The sequence below is a fragment of the Lathamus discolor genome, chromosome 14 (genome assembly GCF_037157495.1).
Source record: "Lathamus discolor isolate bLatDis1 chromosome 14, bLatDis1.hap1, whole genome shotgun sequence".
NCBI lineage: Eukaryota > Metazoa > Chordata > Aves > Psittaciformes > Psittacidae > Lathamus > Lathamus discolor.
The window spans coordinates 11,842,550-11,860,071 of NC_088897.1; the positions used below are offsets into that span (position 1 = coordinate 11,842,550).

General features: G+C 43.9%; 4 protein-coding genes across 8 annotated transcripts in view; 3 read left to right on the forward strand and 1 right to left on the reverse strand.

The window, feature by feature from the left end:
• The window catches only part of NF1 (neurofibromin 1), a 74,748-nt gene that overhangs the window by 15,116 nt on the left and 42,110 nt on the right, over positions 1–17,522 (reverse strand). For all 3 annotated transcript variants that reach the window (XM_065694217.1, XM_065694218.1, XM_065694216.1), the window contains 6 exons: positions 3,743–4,175; positions 3,180–3,520; positions 2,266–2,468; positions 1,340–1,533; positions 929–1,069; positions 422–701 (listed from right to left, as the gene is read on the reverse strand). In XM_065694217.1, the coding sequence (XP_065550289.1) occupies positions 422–701; positions 929–1,069; positions 1,340–1,533; positions 2,266–2,468; positions 3,180–3,520; positions 3,743–4,175 (1,592 nt within the window). The remainder of the gene's footprint in view (positions 1–421; positions 702–928; positions 1,070–1,339; positions 1,534–2,265; positions 2,469–3,179; positions 3,521–3,742; positions 4,176–17,522) is intronic.
• Positions 4,815–8,527, forward strand: EVI2A (ecotropic viral integration site 2A). 3 transcript variants are annotated; one of them, XM_065694227.1, is made up of 3 exons: positions 4,815–4,979; positions 5,218–5,321; positions 7,098–8,527. In XM_065694227.1, the coding sequence occupies exon 3, from the start codon at positions 7,114–7,116 to the stop codon at positions 7,876–7,878; it is 765 nt and encodes a 254-aa protein (XP_065550299.1). In that variant the 5' UTR covers positions 4,815–4,979; positions 5,218–5,321; positions 7,098–7,113; the 3' UTR covers positions 7,879–8,527. The 3 variants fall into 3 exon arrangements, with proteins under 3 accessions (XP_065550299.1, XP_065550298.1, XP_065550300.1); XM_065694226.1 differs by lacking the exon at positions 5,218–5,321; XM_065694228.1 differs by lacking the exons at positions 4,815–4,979; positions 5,218–5,321 and adding an exon at positions 5,449–5,871.
• On the forward strand, positions 10,334–13,044 carry EVI2B (ecotropic viral integration site 2B). The gene is given in 3 exon segments (XM_065694225.1): positions 10,334–10,570; positions 11,714–12,479; positions 12,481–13,044. Coding segments are annotated over 2 exon segments (918 nt in total). The 5' UTR covers positions 10,334–10,570; positions 11,714–11,730; the 3' UTR covers positions 12,650–13,044.
• Positions 13,114–17,094, forward strand: OMG (oligodendrocyte myelin glycoprotein). Its single transcript, XM_065694224.1, has 2 exons — positions 13,114–14,743; positions 15,483–17,094. The coding sequence occupies exon 2, from the start codon at positions 15,489–15,491 to the stop codon at positions 16,797–16,799; it is 1,311 nt and encodes a 436-aa protein (XP_065550296.1). The 5' UTR covers positions 13,114–14,743; positions 15,483–15,488; the 3' UTR covers positions 16,800–17,094.

The following is a 17,522-nucleotide window of genomic DNA, read 5'->3' on the forward strand; positions in this document are numbered from 1 at the left end:
AGCTACTTATCTGCTTACATCAATTATTATAGGACTGCTAAAAGAGCAGCATGCAAAATACCTGTCTTAACAGTATAGTTTCACAATTCCCTTATGTAATTGATATTTTTGCTACCACATTATGCAACCACTCAAAAGATGCACACCAGCCACTTTTAGCACAGACCTTATTTTCTCCTTTCTCTGCATCACAGGATCTTGCTGGTACTTTCTTTTTTTCTAAAGCCTGTTACACAAACAACTCACATTATGCACCTGCTCTAAACCAGACAGTTTTACCACCAAACTCGTTTGTTGGAGATCAAACCCTCACCAAGCTGAACCACAACACGGGACTTTCAAACTCTCAGAACAGTGCAAAGACAACTCCAATATTTCTCATACAAATGAAGCAGCAATCAGCTTAACTGGAAACCCTTACCACTGAAGTGAAGCTGGGAACAAGTGCAGAGAGAATGAATGATGTTGATGACGAGACCATGAGTGGAAGCTCTGAGAGAAAGGGGACCAGTGGCCACCAACAAGGTGACCACGTGGAAGAGGTAGGGCAGATGTGCTGCCACATCCAGAGAGTTGTTGAAGGAGAGCATCAGCATGTAGCGTGCTAGAATAGCAATGTCATCCCACATCAGGTGCTGCTCCAGAGTAGGAGTTGGAGACAGACAAGTCTTGTCGATTATTTTACACATCCTCCCAATCACCTGAAAACAAGGAACAGTTTTGTTTTACTCAAACGAAAAGCACAGCTCAAACTTCAATAAACCCCATTACAACCTAATATTGGGATTATTCTATTGCTTGGAACCTGTTTTATCATGTTCTTTGCATTACTGCCTGTACCAAGTTATCAGAAAGCTTCTCTCTGTCACATTATTATGTAAGATTAAGTTATTATATAAAACAAAATCAAGGCAAAAGGGGAACTCACTTTGCTTGAAACCAGTTTTACATTTCCTGAAGCGAGTGCTACAGCCGTGTCTGCCATAACCTCAGCCTTTATGGAGCCTAAGCCCCCTGTGGCACTGGTCTTGATAAAGCTGTCCAGCACGACATCAAGGAGATCCGTTATCTATCAGAGACAATACATTCTGTTTGGTCAGTCAGATTAACTTCCTTTTTCCACAGTAAACAGCCTGTTAAATCAGCGGTCATTCCTTTTTAAGATGCATAACGACCATAGTGACTTGTTATCCTTCTGGAGAAAAGCCTACTATATTTTAGAGGTGTAAAGCTCTACCAACTTTTACTCCAGACCACAATGCTTCAGAACTGCAGAGAGACTATAATTCAGTTTGTATTATTTTTATTTATAATGCAATAGATTAAGCAGAACGTGTACCTGTCCAAGACTCCCCCATATCTTGGCCTGGATGGAAGGGTACATCTGCTTCTCATTTATTGTCATCGTTATGAGCTTATCAAGAATGGCCGTGACCCGCTGGCGCTTGGCATCATCGTTGTGTTTGCAGAACCGTACCAGGTTGGACAGCCAGGGAGTCATGTACTCCAGACAGAGGTGCTTCAGTTCAATACCTGCAGTAAAGCACAGAATCAACACTGGTCTCTAATTATAAGCAAACAATTATTTGTGAGCACTTTTCCTCTCGGTTTTCTTGTCCAAAATAATTACTATCAGAGCTGAGCAAATAACACTGGGCAAGCAGAGGAGCTTCAGAAAGAAACACTCTGTTAACGACATCCAAGAAACACTGGTTACAATCTGGCAAGGAGATGCTGACATTTAATATCTTACTAATAGACGTGACAAAGATGTGAACATTCAGGATTAGGCACGAGTATTTAAAATAATCTCTTTTTAATCTTGAGAATGTATTCCAAACAGCTTCCAACAGTAAAGGCAGAGCTGTATTTTGCCATCCTTTTTTTCCAGTAATAAGCTGTGCGACAGAACCAGATGTCCAAATGAGAGATACAGTCAACTTGAAGAGATTATTTTGATAGGACTAAAGAGCCCTGTAACTCTTCTGTGTATATTCTGGAGTTCAAACCTTCACTATCATGGACCTCAAATTTTGATTCTCATTCTGCAATATTCTCTACTTCTGATGAATTAATAACAGCCTGACAGAGATCTGGCCAAAGCACTCACTGTGCAGAACTATCAACAGCGATACGAAACTAATAACCTGGACTGTGATCTCTCTGAATGAACCTGAGCCTCCAGACGAAGGAGATGTGCAGTGGAACTGGTTTTCATGTTCATTTCGAAGTTGCAAAGCATGAAGGAATACTGGAGGTACTTACTAGACTTGCTGAATCCAGAAATGCACTCTTCCAGGAACTCTAAGGTGAGGTGGGGTTCGTTAGCTGCAAGAGTCTTACTAATAGATACAATAAATAGTGTGTTGTTGGCAGGAATACACAGTCCTGACGTTTCCAGTAACTGGCCCTCAATCTTTAAATTAAAGGTACATGTTAAGGCACATAGAAGATTATAGGCAGCAGACCTGTAACAAAGCAAGCAACGTGACTTGTAAGAGTTTTCTTGGACATATATTAAAACACACGCATTATACTAAGGCACCGCAGTGATAACACTGACATTTGACAACTCACAGCAATACTGCTATGCAAGAGATTACATTTAAATCCTGAACTTTCTTCCCTGCACTAGTTAAGACTCAGAAACAAAAACATTTGCCTTGAAGAGAGAAATTACTCCTCCACTTGCTTTAAACAATTCCTGATGAGGTTAAAGACTGTGCTTGAAGGACTTGGCATTGGAATTCCCAGAACAGCATTCAGCTCTAGGAAGTTCTATGTGTTTCCATGTGCACCTGAGCTGCCGGGAGGAGAGAGACCACCATGGCTCGCAGGCAGAGGCAGTGCTTTGTGCCACCACTGAGAGCCTACTCTATAGCGGCAGCTCCCACAGTGTTAAACAAGTTCAACACCATGGAAATCAGATGTACCTAACAAACATATATTGGAAAGCAGAAGTATTTCTCCTTATAAATTAAGCTTCCTACACACCTCCAGTAACTGTGACAGTGCACGTGCCTTTCTTTCTCTACAGAAAACACAAGCTTGCTTAAATTAAATGTACATTTTATGGAGCTGTGGTGAAAGAGAAATCATTCTGTTCAAGTCAGACTTGCTCACACTGAGGAAAGCCTAGAAAGGATCCACACTTCAATGCTAAAGCAAAAGGTCCATACCGCAGGCTGGGGTCGGAGCTCCCCAGGTTGAGCAGTGCGATGTTCAGCAGCGTCCCGGGGACATCCTTGGGGCGAATTTTGGTGTGCTGGGGGATGGAGTCTGGTTGTGAGAGCTCCCACCGCGTCCGTATGTGAATGATGGACCTGACAATGGCTTCACACTCCTGATGCATGAAGGTGAGCGGTGTGCCCTGGTTGGCAATGGTCAATGTAAACTGGTTCTCATCCACGAGACATATTTCCTCGATCTCAGAGGCGTAGTAGATGTCATTCAGAAACACTGTTTGTCCCAGGACTCTTGTTCGTTCTGCTGATGTCACCTGTACAGCAGTCGACCCAACCTTAGGAAGAGAACAGAAAAGTGGCTCAGCACCTACTGTTAACAGTGCAGAGAGAAAAGTCTGACACCTCCAATGTTATAAATGCACGCTTCCTAAAGAGGCATACTAATAACTTGTGTTTTCTCCTCAAGACAGGAGAGGAGAATTAAGACACAGTAAAATCCTATTCAAATCCTTATGAAAACGTATCAATCCACTAGGAACAGCATTCGAAGGACTTACTTTAATAGAGACTTTGGTGTCTTTGTGAGCCAGTTTGAGAGCATTGTGAAACACTTTTAAATCCTCTTCCAAAGCCAAGGTAGCTGCTGGGAGTTTCTGCTGGTCGTGTTCGATGTGCTCGGCCAGTTTCCCTGGAGAGTCTATGAAAATAAGCCTTTTGCTTCCTTTCAAACCTGTCAAGAGCCTTTCATGGTATTTGGTGTATTCTCTGACCCAAGAGTTACAGTTATAAATAAAAACTGCTGAGACATTTTCATAAGCAAAGCCTGGAAAAACTACAAACCATTTAGAAAGAAAGTCTGTTTTAAAGCGATTACTGGGGCCAGCGTGAGTGAGGTCCACCACAATCTCATATGGCTTTGCATAGTATGGCTTCAGAGTCAGCAGCACGTGGTAGATCAGCAGATCTCCATTGATCTGACCAGTCTTGAATCTGTAAGAGAACAAGGCAGACACGGCTGGGTTTGTGTGCCACGGCTCACGCTAACTCCAAGGTTAGTGCCCAGTATCATAAAGTTGACTTGGGACTTCACGTAACGTAAAATATTAACAACCTTTTTGTTCTCATTTTATGATTCTCTGCATCTCAGGAGACTGGACCCTGCATCAGCCAAAACCAAGCCTCCAGAGCCAACATGTCAGACAAACCAACCAGGAAGGATTAACTGAAAATCAAACTCAACACCTCATGGACATCCGAGGTACTTCAAATACCTGCCGCTGTTTCAAGCTAGCATTAGCTCCACTCCTTCAAGGCAAAGTGACTGTCTGCAGAAGGAGGTAATACATATGGTCAGCACAGATGTAATTTTCAGTGTGCTGGGACACTGCTCTTGGGAACATCTCAGGTAAACCAGCGGGACACAGGGTAACTGAGGAGGTAAACTTCACGAAGGTAGAATGTTTCTCTGCCAAAGAGACTCTCTTCCCTCCCATGTTACTTTTCCTGTTGTTCTGAGAGCTAATCTGGGCAAGTTGGTGTTTTCCCCCTCTACCGTGTCATGGCAGAGTTGTTACAAAAAGGAAGTGTGTCATCGCTGTGGTTTTAGCTCTCCACTTATACGACGTATAATTTCAGTTACAGATTTGCTTAAAAAATACCAGCACTGTCTAAACTGACTCGCTCTGTGTGAATGGTCGCTTGCATCCTAACAGCAAAAGCACGCACAAAGAAAGGCTATTGTTGAAAGACTAAATACCTGAAACACTACTCTTCTTTTGACTACATCTTGGCAAGGTAAGTGCAGGTTTTCTTTCTCTTATTGTAAATTCCCCTTAGAAGTTTCTAAGATGTTGTACAAAACTGCATGCAGAAGTATTTCTAAAGAAGTTCAGGTGACTCAGAAACACCGTGTACAAATATCTCCAACTGTATTCGGAGGCTGATGTATTTTTAGTACTGTTAAAGGTTATTCACAATCAGACTCCAAAGAATGAACAGTGACAGTTGGTCCTTGGCTTTGTTGTTACTGCAGATTTCAGGGAGCTCTCACTGAAGACCCTGTCCGTACCTAGGCACAAAGGGCTGAACTCAAAAGAAAAAGCAGCTCTTTAATGCAGTTCCTTTGCTCTCGTGATTGTAAGTGAAGCCTTTAACATCTATTTATTTATTTGTAAGAAAAGCACATTTGGTCTGAACACCACAATTAACACTGGACTTCTTGTACCCTCGAGGGGGTAGGCAGAAAGAGCTGCGGCTCTCAGGCAGTAACATTCAAGTTGGAGTAGATCTGTACTGGCAAATGGAGCTCAGTTCTGCAGGTCATGCAGAAACTTTGTGTGAAAAGTTGTTCTGTTCCCAAAGAAAGACTTTGCTGGCTTTGCTTTCTTCCTTTAAAATTATAGTGCAAGGCACTGTCTAGGCAACCTTCACTGCATGAAGATAAAAATCCTACCTGAGCTGCAGTTGATTTCTAAACCAGTTTTCAGTTTCAAACTTAGCAATAAGGATTCATCTCAGAATGAGTCTAACTGTACGTCACCGAAAAGCTGCAAAGTTATCTCCATTTTTGCTGCTCCTTTGTCCCATAAGGAGAGGCACCCATCACTGTTCCCTGGTCACACGCCAGCCGTGTCACCTCTCGTGCTGCTCCTGGAGGACATCAGCAGGACAGGGGTTTGCAAGAAAGGCAAGTTCACCCTCTGATTTTGGGGAGTGAATGGGACAAGTTCTCTGACAGGCTTGGCAGCTTCTGACTATCATAACCATGAGCGCTGTCTGGAATAGTTCTGAATGACCTAACCCCACAAACATATGTGTTACCTGGAAAGCAGTGCTCCAAAAGCAAATGTACTTGTAAGAACAGCACTGTTCCTTTTGGTCATTCTCTGCATTGTTCATATTTGAGCCAAACACAGTCTGTGACTTTCAAAGCAAATATTTTCTTCTGTTAATAGAGACAGATGAAAGCCACTGGATGGGATAAGCATTAAACTCTGACAGTATCTCACACATGCAGACTGGATGAGGCAGCAGCAGTGAAGTGCTTCACTCCTTCTCTGTCTGTCATTTTGAGGTTATCGAACTTAGTATCAAAGCTGAGGTTATCAACTTAGTATCAGGCTGACCTAAAGATCAGTTTCCTGCCCTCCAGACAAACTTAACTGGTACAGATTTGATCACTGCACAAATGTGAGACAGAACATGCTACTGGTAATACCACTTGCATCATTCTCAGGCATTCCACAGAAAATGTCACAATCTGCAGCATGCTTGTGAGAAAAAGGAGAAGTACATTCGTGATAAAATAGCCTTTTGTACAATAAAGCAGAAAAATGAGAGACCAAAGATTTCCCCGGGCATTTGTGAAACGCTCCTGACACCTGTGCTAAGAACAAAGAAAACAGTTACAGGAGCATTTCAGACTGAGGTTTTTCACTTGACCATCTTTACATGCCTGGCTACATTTCCCACACGCAGGCGGGTGCAGACAGCAGCAGCCATCTGTAACATGCACATGGGTTTCTCATTTGGCTGTGTAAAAGCAGAAGTGATGGACCTCAAGCTATAGTACGGCCAGCTTTAAAGAGGAGGAACTACCAAAGAGGGGGAACTAGAGAGTCTGCCTCTACATCATGGAGCAGGCAGTGGGGAACACTTCCCTTTGTGCTTTGGTCCATGTTCTTTTTCAGTCTTCATATATTCTCTATAAACCTCAAACTGTCAGAAGCTCGAGACAACCAGTTCTTTCAGAGTACCAAGTACCTGCTCTCAACCCCCTGCATCCACTAAAAATGTGGTTGTTACATGTTTTTCTAACTAAAAGGCTGCTGCCTGCTATTCCCTGAGGAGCCCAACTCAAACCTCTGAGAACCAGCCCTTGCTAAACAAATCCCATCATTTGTATTTTTGCAGGTGACTAAACAGGAAGATGAAGACAAGACGCAGCAAACCACACTCTGCCTTCCCTGTCCTGATGAGCTTTGCTTTGTGTCTGCAAACAAGTGCAAACCACACCAATTATCCGAGGGTTATAAATGAAACCTGGAATCCTACCAGCCAAAATCTAAGCGGAAGCCAGAACATAACTGAAGCCAATACAGATTCTCCTCTGAGCATCAACTTCAGCAGCAAAACGACTACTCTGGAAATGCAGACAGGGACCATGCAATCCTTATCCTCCACAATGGCCCAAAATCTCACATCCTCCCTTGCCAGCACTGCAGTGGCAACTTCTGCCACTGGAGGACCCAGGAATTCCAGCAAACCCAAGAGTACAGGGACAAAAGAAACCTGTGAAGACAGCAAGTCTCTCATAACGATCTGCTTCATTGTAATAGCAGTGCTCGTGCTCATCTGCACCTTCTTATTCCTGTCCACAGTTGTGATAGCCAACAAAATGTCTTATCTCAAGAAAGCTCAGCAGGGAAAACGCAGGCCCAGGAGCAATGGTGACATCCTGGCGACCAACAGCTTGTGGCCAATGGCTGCAGGGACGTGGCAGAGGATGAAGGAGACAACTGGAACTGACTTGATAATGCAGGACTTGATACCAGCGAGAGACACCACAATCCCAAGGGAAACCGAAGATGAAACTACCAAGAAACTCCCTAAAGAAGCAGACAACAAGCAGGGAAGCAAAGAGCCATGGAAGTCACACAAACCCATTTTAACCAATTTTGTAGTCGAGATTTAATTCGTACTCAAGGAAAAAAGCATAATTGTCTCTTGCCTTTTTTACATTATTAATATAAGGCAGAAACTTAACTTTAAAGTAACATGAATTTTAACACAAGAAAGCTGAATTCAGATCTTAGGGGTTTTCTGTCTACCATAGTGGGAATGCGGCAGCAACTTGGAGATCTAGAAGGGAATAAGACTGTGTTAAATAGCTTTCTATAAACCAGAGTCAAGACCGGCATTACTCCTGTGACCAGAACTCATGGGGATAGAAGCTGAAGGGAATCAAACAAAAAAGGACAGAGGCCTGCCCATTCTCAAAGGTCACTGGGAAAAGAAAGGGAAGGCCTGGCAGTGTGATGAATGCAGCACACCATAAGGTGTACATGGTAAAACCGAGCTGCTTTTCTAAGAAAGCTGTAATTCAGTCACCACTGATGCAATGACTGCATCAGGAGCTAGTCCCTCTCCAAATGCCCTTTCAGGTTTTTCCATCAAGAACTTCTGAAACCAGCTTAATTGCTTCCAAACCATATTGAGACATGAATCATATTTATTGTGTTGAGTTTGTGTGTGAAGACAGGACATTTGTATTATATGTTAGAATATGATAATGGTTTCAATTTGTTATCTGCAATAAACCAGCAACATCCATTTCTAAATAACTCACGTGATACTGTTTCTCTAAGTCAAAATACTCCAAATACACATGAGACAAAGCAGTTTGGATTGTATTCCTCTACCACTTGGTGAAGGTCAGTAAAGGTCTCCCCGATGACTGGCTGTGGTGTGTCTTGCACCACAGACACACACTCCAGTCTGTCCCAACACAACCGATTACAACACACCAAAAGTGTCTTCAAACCCACCACAACTTCTCTACTTCTTTACTCTCAGGGACTCCACTTCCCCATATCTGGGGGAGGGCTGAGTCTGCTCCCACTACAGCAGAGCTCTGTTGATTTAAGGAAAGATGAGAAGCTTTCCACAGGCTGCTCCCTGGGTCAAAGGCGACCTGTTATACCTTGGTTACATGTGCTAACACCACATGATGGTGAAGCACCAAGCATCCTGTGCAGCTGTACCAAACATCTTTGACACAAGAGGTGGTTGTATGATTCAGGACAAAACACTGAGTCCTCAGTTCCTATTCCATGACATCACCCCTGTAAGCGGCTGAAAGGGCAAGTAAAAAGCAACAGAGAAGCCAGAGGACAGGGGATTATGTCAGTTTGAAACATGATGGGAAAGGCCAGGAAAAGAATGAGATCAAACTGTGACAGATCAGTGATGACAACCAGTACTTAGAGGAGATGAACCGAGGAACATCTCACACTGGTGACAGAAACAAAGCTGAAGGGCAGTGCAGGGGGATGCTGCATTGCAGTCACCTTCTCCTTCCCCAGAATGACCACAAGCACAGGGGGCAACAGCAGAGGCTGTGCATGTACTAAAAAAAGCATCTGAGATAGCAAATGTGAGAATCTAACTTGGTGTAAAACTGCTCGCAGCCAGGCGGGTACGGAACCGAAACAGAATGGTCTGTAAGAGTGAGATACTGCATACAGTTAAGATGCTCGTAGGCAGCAGATTACAGGGGTAAACCAGCAGGGTCATGAGAAAAGCAGACAAAAAAAAGCAAGAATCACAATCACATCAGTGGAAGGAAGGAAAAGGAGGAAGGAAAAAGGATGGGAGCTCTGGCAAAAGATTGGTGGAGACAGTGAGGGCTGACAAGAATGGGGATGAGATGAAGGAATAGGAAAGAAAGAAACTGAGTCACAGTGTGAGCATGGGATCAGGATTTGCTGCAGGAGAGGGAGAAAAAGAGAACTGCTGCAGTCAGAAGAGTGGTACAACAGGAAAAGCAGGAGGAGATGGGAGAAGCTGCAGAAGGATCTGGCAGCAGCTACTTGGCACTGGCAGAAATACACTTGCAAAATGCCATGAGGACATATCAGATGTGGGTTTCTTTTTGCCAGGGAGCCTTTCCAGGCAAAAATGCTTCAGGAGACAAAAGGAAATAGTCTGGGTCACACACAGAGGTGTGGGCAAAGGCAGGCAGTGGGAAAGCAGCTGCTCTGTTAATGATGGCAGCAGGCTCCAACACTGTCCCCACAGAACGATAACCTGGCGAGCAGGGGCAGGAGAGGGGTGAATCTGCAGTTATCTCCTTTCACTGCAACTGCACAGATGAAGATGTGCAAACCAGCACCCTGTGATCAGAGCTTGCCATGACTCACTGCAACCAGCCTGAGTTTGCTTCTCCACTGATAATCACAGCAGAACACCAAACCCAGCACCAAAATTAAATCAGTAAGATCCAAATTCAGCCCAGATTTGCATAACTTTTGACTCACACAGCAATAACTGTAACTGTTTTCAACAAAGGCAAATGAGTCTATGTGAGTTCGTATATAACACATCCCAACTAAAGCCACAAACATGTAAATATTTGAGTTTGATAAAAACAACAGGGCTGAAAAGTTCGCTGTGAAACATGCAAGCTCCGAGAGCAGGCTCTTGGTACATCTCCCACTCTTGGCACTTCCTGCAGCAAGCACTGCTGAACTTCCTCTTTAGCTGCAGAACCTACAGAACATGAAACAAGCCATTTTAAGCTGCTCGACTTGAAGCACAGTCCGTGTTCCTCAGGCTTCCAACAGAAAAGTGAGCCCATGCCTGCTTGACACAAGATAAACGTGCAGGTAAGAATCAGCTTCAACAGGGAAAGGCTTAGTATTTGTCTGGTTTGGTCTGAAACAGAACTGGGCTATGTCTGACCACAGGGTGTGTTCAAAGCTCTTTTTGAGTGTCTGTCTTAAAGGTATTAGGGTTTGGGACACACGTTGTTTGATGTTGTTACTATGAACTATCATGAACTCCTGTTATGTGACTTTATACTGGAAAGAGGAGAGCAGAATGAAAATTAAATGGAATCATTTTTACCTGTTCTAAACCTCCATGCGCTCCAGAAGCATTAACTCACTGCTCCTGTTTTCACTGTTGCAACTGAAATTTCACTTGCATATTTGTAAACCCACAACGATTTATGCATATTCATTTCTCAGAAACAGCTTCCCATGACTACCACTAGAGTAACTAATAAATGAGCTCAAACCGCATGGCAGTACCTTCACATAGAAACCCTCTATATAGTAGCTGTATTTTATCATTCACACGCAGTCATTGAGACACCTGAACTCTAAACAGTACAGGAAGGAGAAACCTGTGTCAAGCCAACAACCTCACACTAACATGATCTTTGTCGTTAAAGTGCCCCACATGCAGGGATTTATTGCTAAAACCAGTTTAACATTAAAACATGGTTCCGTTTCAGCACTGCTAGTTGGAAACTTGCAAAAACTATTACGCTGTACCCAAAACTGCTGAGGAGAGGCAAGAGCAGGAAATAGAACTTTAAGAGAACTGTGAAGAGCTTTTACTTAAGTTTTGGCTTATATCCATCACAAGAAGACAGCCTTTACTCCTGACAACCCTGTTTGTCAGTGCTGCTGCAAGTGTTCCAGGTCCAGAATCATTTACATGATTGATAAATGTTAGTTTGAAACACTGGCTGGACTTCCCTGCTGATGCCTTTTCCTGATGAGGTGAATAAAGGTAACAGTAACCAAAGCATTCCCTTCAAAAAAGGCACTTAATTACAATGATCAATAATGTTGGGAATCTGCTTGTTTGTGAAGTCAGTGACGAGCCTGCTGCCGATGCAAATGGAACATGGGGTCTGACAGTGTTTTCACCATGATAGTATTAACAGAAGATTGTCTGGTGTCAGTGGATGGTAACATAACGATGCAATTCTCATGTTAATATGTTCTATTTCATCCCAGCTATAGGAGAGGACACAATGAAAGAGGCTGCAGGAAAACAGGCAGCAACCGCATACTCCTGGCTCTCTGGGGAAATCTGGAAATCCCTTTCTACAGCAACACCTCAAAACGTTTCCATGAATACAACAAATGCATCCCCCAGCATGGGGAGTCCAATGGAGGGCAAATCTCCTCTGCACCCGGTGCAAGCAACCAGACCCAGTTTCCCCAAGGCTGGAGGAGCCCCGGCTGGAGCACCGGGTGTTACACCACCAGCTCAGTTCCCCGGAGCCCCCACAGAAGACAGTGATGGAAGCTGGGTAGCAGCACTGATAATTGGCATCATTTTGATTAGTATGATAATGGCTATTGTTATAATCCTCCTGTGGAAATGCCGCAGGAGGCCAGGTCAAGCTTATTCGCACTGGGCTGGCCGCTCTCCCTTTGCGGATGGAGACACACCAGATGTCCCCATGGACTCTGACCAGGCCACCAAACGTTCCTCTGCTTTATTTATGTTGCCTTGGAAATTCAAACAAGACCCAAACCTACAGCAGGAGCTCACTGCCTCAGAGCAACCACCCGACTGCACTACCTGCAATGAGAACGGCGAACTGCCGCCACCGGCCGAGGAGCACGCTGCAGCCAGTGTTCCAGCTTCCGACACAGAGGCACCTCCAGCCCCCATCCCAGAAGCCACAGGCTGTGCAGGAGACTCCAGTCCTCACCCAGCACCTTCACAAGACTCCCCAGATCTGCCCCCTCCACCGGACTGGCTCACGGAACCATAAGCATCATGGATCAGATCCCAGCAAGTACTGGGAACTTCACGCAGAACCAGAGGAACCGCTGACCCCACCACCTGAGTTACTTATTCAACAGATTCACAGCCACTGCCCCGGCCACAGCACCTTTTGCACAGTGCCCAAATTCATACTTCATGTTTGTCTTGAATGAGGTACTCTTCAACCAGCTGAAGAAAGGAGAAGTTGAGGCCCGCAGGAACAGGAGCCCCCAGCACAGGCATTTCCCCAGCGTTTCTTAACTTCAGCTTTCACAGAAGGCAACAACCTCCTCCTGCCTGAAACAAACCATTTCAGAAGACAATATGGGTTCTGCCCACTGGTTATCTGGGACCAGCAATCCCAGATGGTGGAGAGCACAGAAACAGAGCGTGCACACCTCTGTGTGCCAGTACATACATGTATGTAACAAACACAGACACGGAACTTTCAAGAAAGAACACAGCTTTAGAGGTACTTGGGGCTTCTAAAAATGGTTTGTTCTACTGGGCTGTGTAAGTGAATGCAACGAATGCAAGTGAATTCTAATAAAGCTTTCTAATTCAAAGATGTTTTGGTCACATAAAGTACAACTGAGTGCTTGCTTAGACATAAAGCTTTGAACTCAAACCAAGCCTGTCCTAACAAAGCCCATTTTCCATGGGTAACAATGGCTTACAGCTATCGTAAGTAAACCCTCTGAGCTGTTCTTTGCTAAAATCAATGAGATTTCCTTTAGATCAAATATTACCAATAAGCTTTTGGATGCACTATCAACAATCCCGCCACATTATGGCTGGGTAAAGCAGGGAACAGTGCGAAAAAACAGTTAACACAGTGGTCACCAACATGCTGAAATGGCTCCAACCACCTGAAGAACAAGCTCAAAAGGCTGCCTTATACCTCAATACTTCTAATTTTTATGGGTAAAACAGAGACATTTTGCAGAACACTCAGTAAATGATTAGCAGAAATAGTTGTGCGCATTCACTAATTTCTTCCTCTGGAGCAGTGTTTTCAGGATGCACTCAATATTCCTAATAGAACTTTACAACTAATTTAGCGGTGTGTGGATGCCAGACTCCTTTTAACTCAAGGTGTTTAAATGTTTGACATGCTCCTTCCTGGGCTCTGAGCACAAGCAAAGCTCATTGTCCCCTCTAAACTCATGGACTTTGGTACAGTGACTTTCTGGTGGGAGGCAGGAGGGTGGTCTCAGAGGTAAATTCATTTCATTCCGTATTTTGTTAACCAGTACTGATTGTTCTGGTTTATGGAAAGAAGCTGCTAGGTGCTGAGGGCAGCTTTCCATGCCAGCCCTGCACAGTGGCAAAGAGTCTGTAGTTTAGAGTTTGCCTGGGGAGGGAACGTACTTTTGGATGTTGCACAGAGCACACGTTTGCACATATTATACCAATAAAGATTAAAATGTTACATTCCTGCTGAATAATCAGCTACACAAAGCAGTTCCAAGCTGTTGTGCATGCCATGGACATAGGATAAGATTCTTCTTACCATTTATATAAGCTGTGTGATTGCATATACCTAAAGAACAGCATCCCAATGACACAAGGATTTAAGGCTTGTTGCATCGTGTTAGAATTAGCAGCATTATAAACTGTACCCACTCTTCCCATATTGAGAGATTCAGATAACGAATTCCTCCAGAAATCTGCACAACCCCACAGGCTGGGGTGTTCCCTACCTGACAGAGCAGTGACAGACTGAGCTGAGGAGCAGAACACAGAGTGGTTTAAAATTAGGAAAGGATATTCTGGCACAGCAGCATAAAAAAAGCTTCAGGCAGGAAGCCTAAATTAACACTCACCCTTGTTACAGGAGGAGGGGTTAATGGAAGGGAAAGAAAGATCACAACGTGACTTTCTAAATAGGAAGAGTTAAATGGAATCAGAGCTGGAGCTGAAGCAGCCGACAGGAACTGCACTCGGTGCTGTTTCTGCAGGGATCTCACATGTGCTGTGAGGCATTAACACAGCGTAAAACACAGAGATGGATAAGTTAACTAACTGGAATTATAAACCCCAACCGTGCTGCTGAACATGCTCCCTTCGCACTGAAGAGAGTCAGCGCCAGCGCTGCAGTCCCCGTGTCGAGCAGATCAGGTGGTTGCAGAGCCCGGCCAGCAGCAATACGATGCAGCTGAAGAGGCACAACCCAGGCAGCAACTGGAGCTACTCTCCAGAACAAGGCGACCTCTAAGCTCCCATCTTTCCCAGGAACGATGTGCTGATACTGCAGAAGGATCCCGGTAAGTTGGGGCTTTTTTTGTCTTTAATCACAAAAACCTGCTCCCGAACCCGAGATGGAATAAGAACGAAATTCTCAGTTGATGATAGATGCTTGCACCAGAAATTTGCTGCAGTGTCAGAGATTTCTTACTAACATTAATTCAGCTTCCAAACATGTGTTACCAGTTTTGAGAATGTCATTACCACCATAATAAGGGAAAAAAACAACGTGCATGTTAGCATTAGCATGGAATTGGGGTTTCAGACTGAATTCCGAACAATTTAAGATGTATTTTTAACCAATTCTACTTAAGCAAACAGGATGCATGTATGGGGGGGATGCTACATTACTGCAGAGATTTGTAAAGCAGATCCAGTTGACAGCCATTTTTCATCCTGTATAAAAGAACACATTATTCCAAACATAATATAGGCTTGAAATCACTAAAACCAAGAAGCAGACATTGTATAACGTTTGGAAGAGACTTGCATTTTCGGAAGAAAGCCCTCATTTGAGCTTGAGGGGGAAAGGGAGATGAAAAAACAAGTCTCATTCTGCCAGACAACATGACAGTCTATGAAGGGATGCTTTGTAAAGTCTCTCTTGAACAATTCTAAAAAGGACCATGCCACAAAGGGGTTTTTGATGTTTTTACTTCATTTCTCCTGCAAGTGGCCATTGCAGAGACAGCCCTTAACCACAAATAAAATATATCTACACGGATTTAAAGGGTGTCGTTTTGGTATATTTATTTTCAGGCAACAATGGAATACCAGATACTGAATACATCTACCTGTCTGCTGGTCCTTCTGTTTTTCACACCCACTGTTTGGGGTATCTGTCCTTCTAACTGCACATGCTCAGGAAACGACAGGAATGTGGACTGTTCAGGCAGAAACTTAACTGTGCTGCCACAGGGACTTCAGGACAACATCACCTATTTAAATCTGTCCTTTAACCAGTTTGTAGATCTCGACCATCAGCTAACGAGATTCACCAATCTGAGGACCCTTGATATTTCAAATAATTGGCTCAAGAACGTTCCTGCTCACCTGCCCAAGTCCTTATGGGAATTATATGCCATAAACAACAACATTAAAGTTCTTCAGAAACTTGATACAGCTTACCAGTGGAATCTCAGAGTGCTCGATGTTTCCAGGAATATGGTGGAAAGAGCTGTTCTGATCAACAACACCCTGAGCAGTCTCAAGTTTCTCAATCTCAGTAGCAACAAACTGTGGACAGTTCCAACCAATATGCCCTACAACTTAGAGACCGTGGATCTATCCAACAACTTCTTGTCCCAGATACTTCCAGGAACACTGGTGAGACTACAGCACCTCACCAGCCTCTACCTGCACAACAACAAGTTCACATACATTCCTGACAAAGCTTTTGACCAGCTCTTTCAGCTCCAAGTGGTAACACTTTATAACAACCCGTGGTCCTGCAGCGACAAACAAAACATCCCTTATTTGCTCAGATGGGTGCAGGGAACTGCGGCCAGCGTGGTTGGGGCTCCCTGCGCCAATCACTCTGTGCTCTGGGTGGATGCCCCACCGACTTCAGCGGCTCCCAGAGGGGCAGACTCCGGCTCCATGATCCAAGGGATGAAGGCAGCAGACAGAGCTGCTTCTCCAGGGGCAAGCCAAATGACAAAAATGCACAAACAGTTTAAAGCTGAGGAAGTCACCACCTTGACGACCTCAAGCCCAATCGTAGTGTTCACGAGCACAGATCGACCATTGCTCCTCTACCCAGAAGACCTGACAACGAGGAAGGTCAGTTCTCAAGAAGCAGCAGCCACACACACCATCTACATCAGAGATTCAACTGATGAGAACTCCAGCCTGACACCTCCCATGGGATCCTCCACGACTCCTCTGACTTTAAGCATCACCAGTGGAATGCCAACAAACTACTCCAAAATGCCTCAAAGCACAACTGCTACCTTAAGGAAGGAGGAAGCCACTACAAACGTTTTGAATACTCACGTGCCCTCCCAAGCAAGTACCTGTGAGATGTGTCTGCTCTGTGTCGTGATGCTTAGTGCAGTGGCAGTGTTTATTGACTAAGAGCCTGTATCTTGTGAGAATCACTGAGTTTGTTCCTGTGATACATAGCTGGAGTTCAGACTTCCAGTTGAAATGGTGAATCAAAATACAAGAAATCCAAGGTTCTGACTCTGATCTAGAGAAAATAACAGTTCTTAATTGACGAAGTGCACACTAATGTCTTGATACTAAGCTGCTACTTACTTTAATATGTCTTAATTGAGTACAACTAACTCATGTTTGGTTTTAAAGATGTGCTTATTTTGTAATTACATTTTTCATTTTACTTGCACAGAATAAACCATCCGAATTTTAAGTACTGATTTCATGTATGATTTTGTCATTACACAACTGGAAAAAAACAGAAGGCCTGTATCATATCTGCATTATCTTGCTTGACCTGCCAGTGAGCAACTCCTGTAATATAGCAGCACAGATTCTCTGTAAGTTATGACGACATGCAAAAGAAAGGGAAAAAATAAAGGCACTAAACTTGCTGTTCCACTAACCAGAAGCTATTCCTGAGAAAACCTGCTAGCATGTGTATCTATGTTTGCTTCATATGTATTAGCATATTGTAACTGTGAAGAACAACAGTTCTGAATTTAGGAATTAAATATGACAATGCCATGATGTCTGCTAAGAGGGTGTAAACTGAGAGGCAACATGGTCTAACTAAGCATGGGGAAAGTGATAGGGGCTGATACCTCTTTTTGCTGTCTTGACTTAGAGGCTGCAGGCAAG

Bases quoted from the DNA above. Each gene is read 5' to 3' on its own strand.
- EVI2A (XM_065694227.1), top strand. From the start codon at position 7,114: ATGAAGACAAGACGCAGCAAACCACACTCTGCCTTCCCTGTCCTGATG.
- OMG (XM_065694224.1), top strand. From the start codon at position 15,489: ATGGAATACCAGATACTGAATACATCTACCTGTCTGCTGGTCCTTCTG.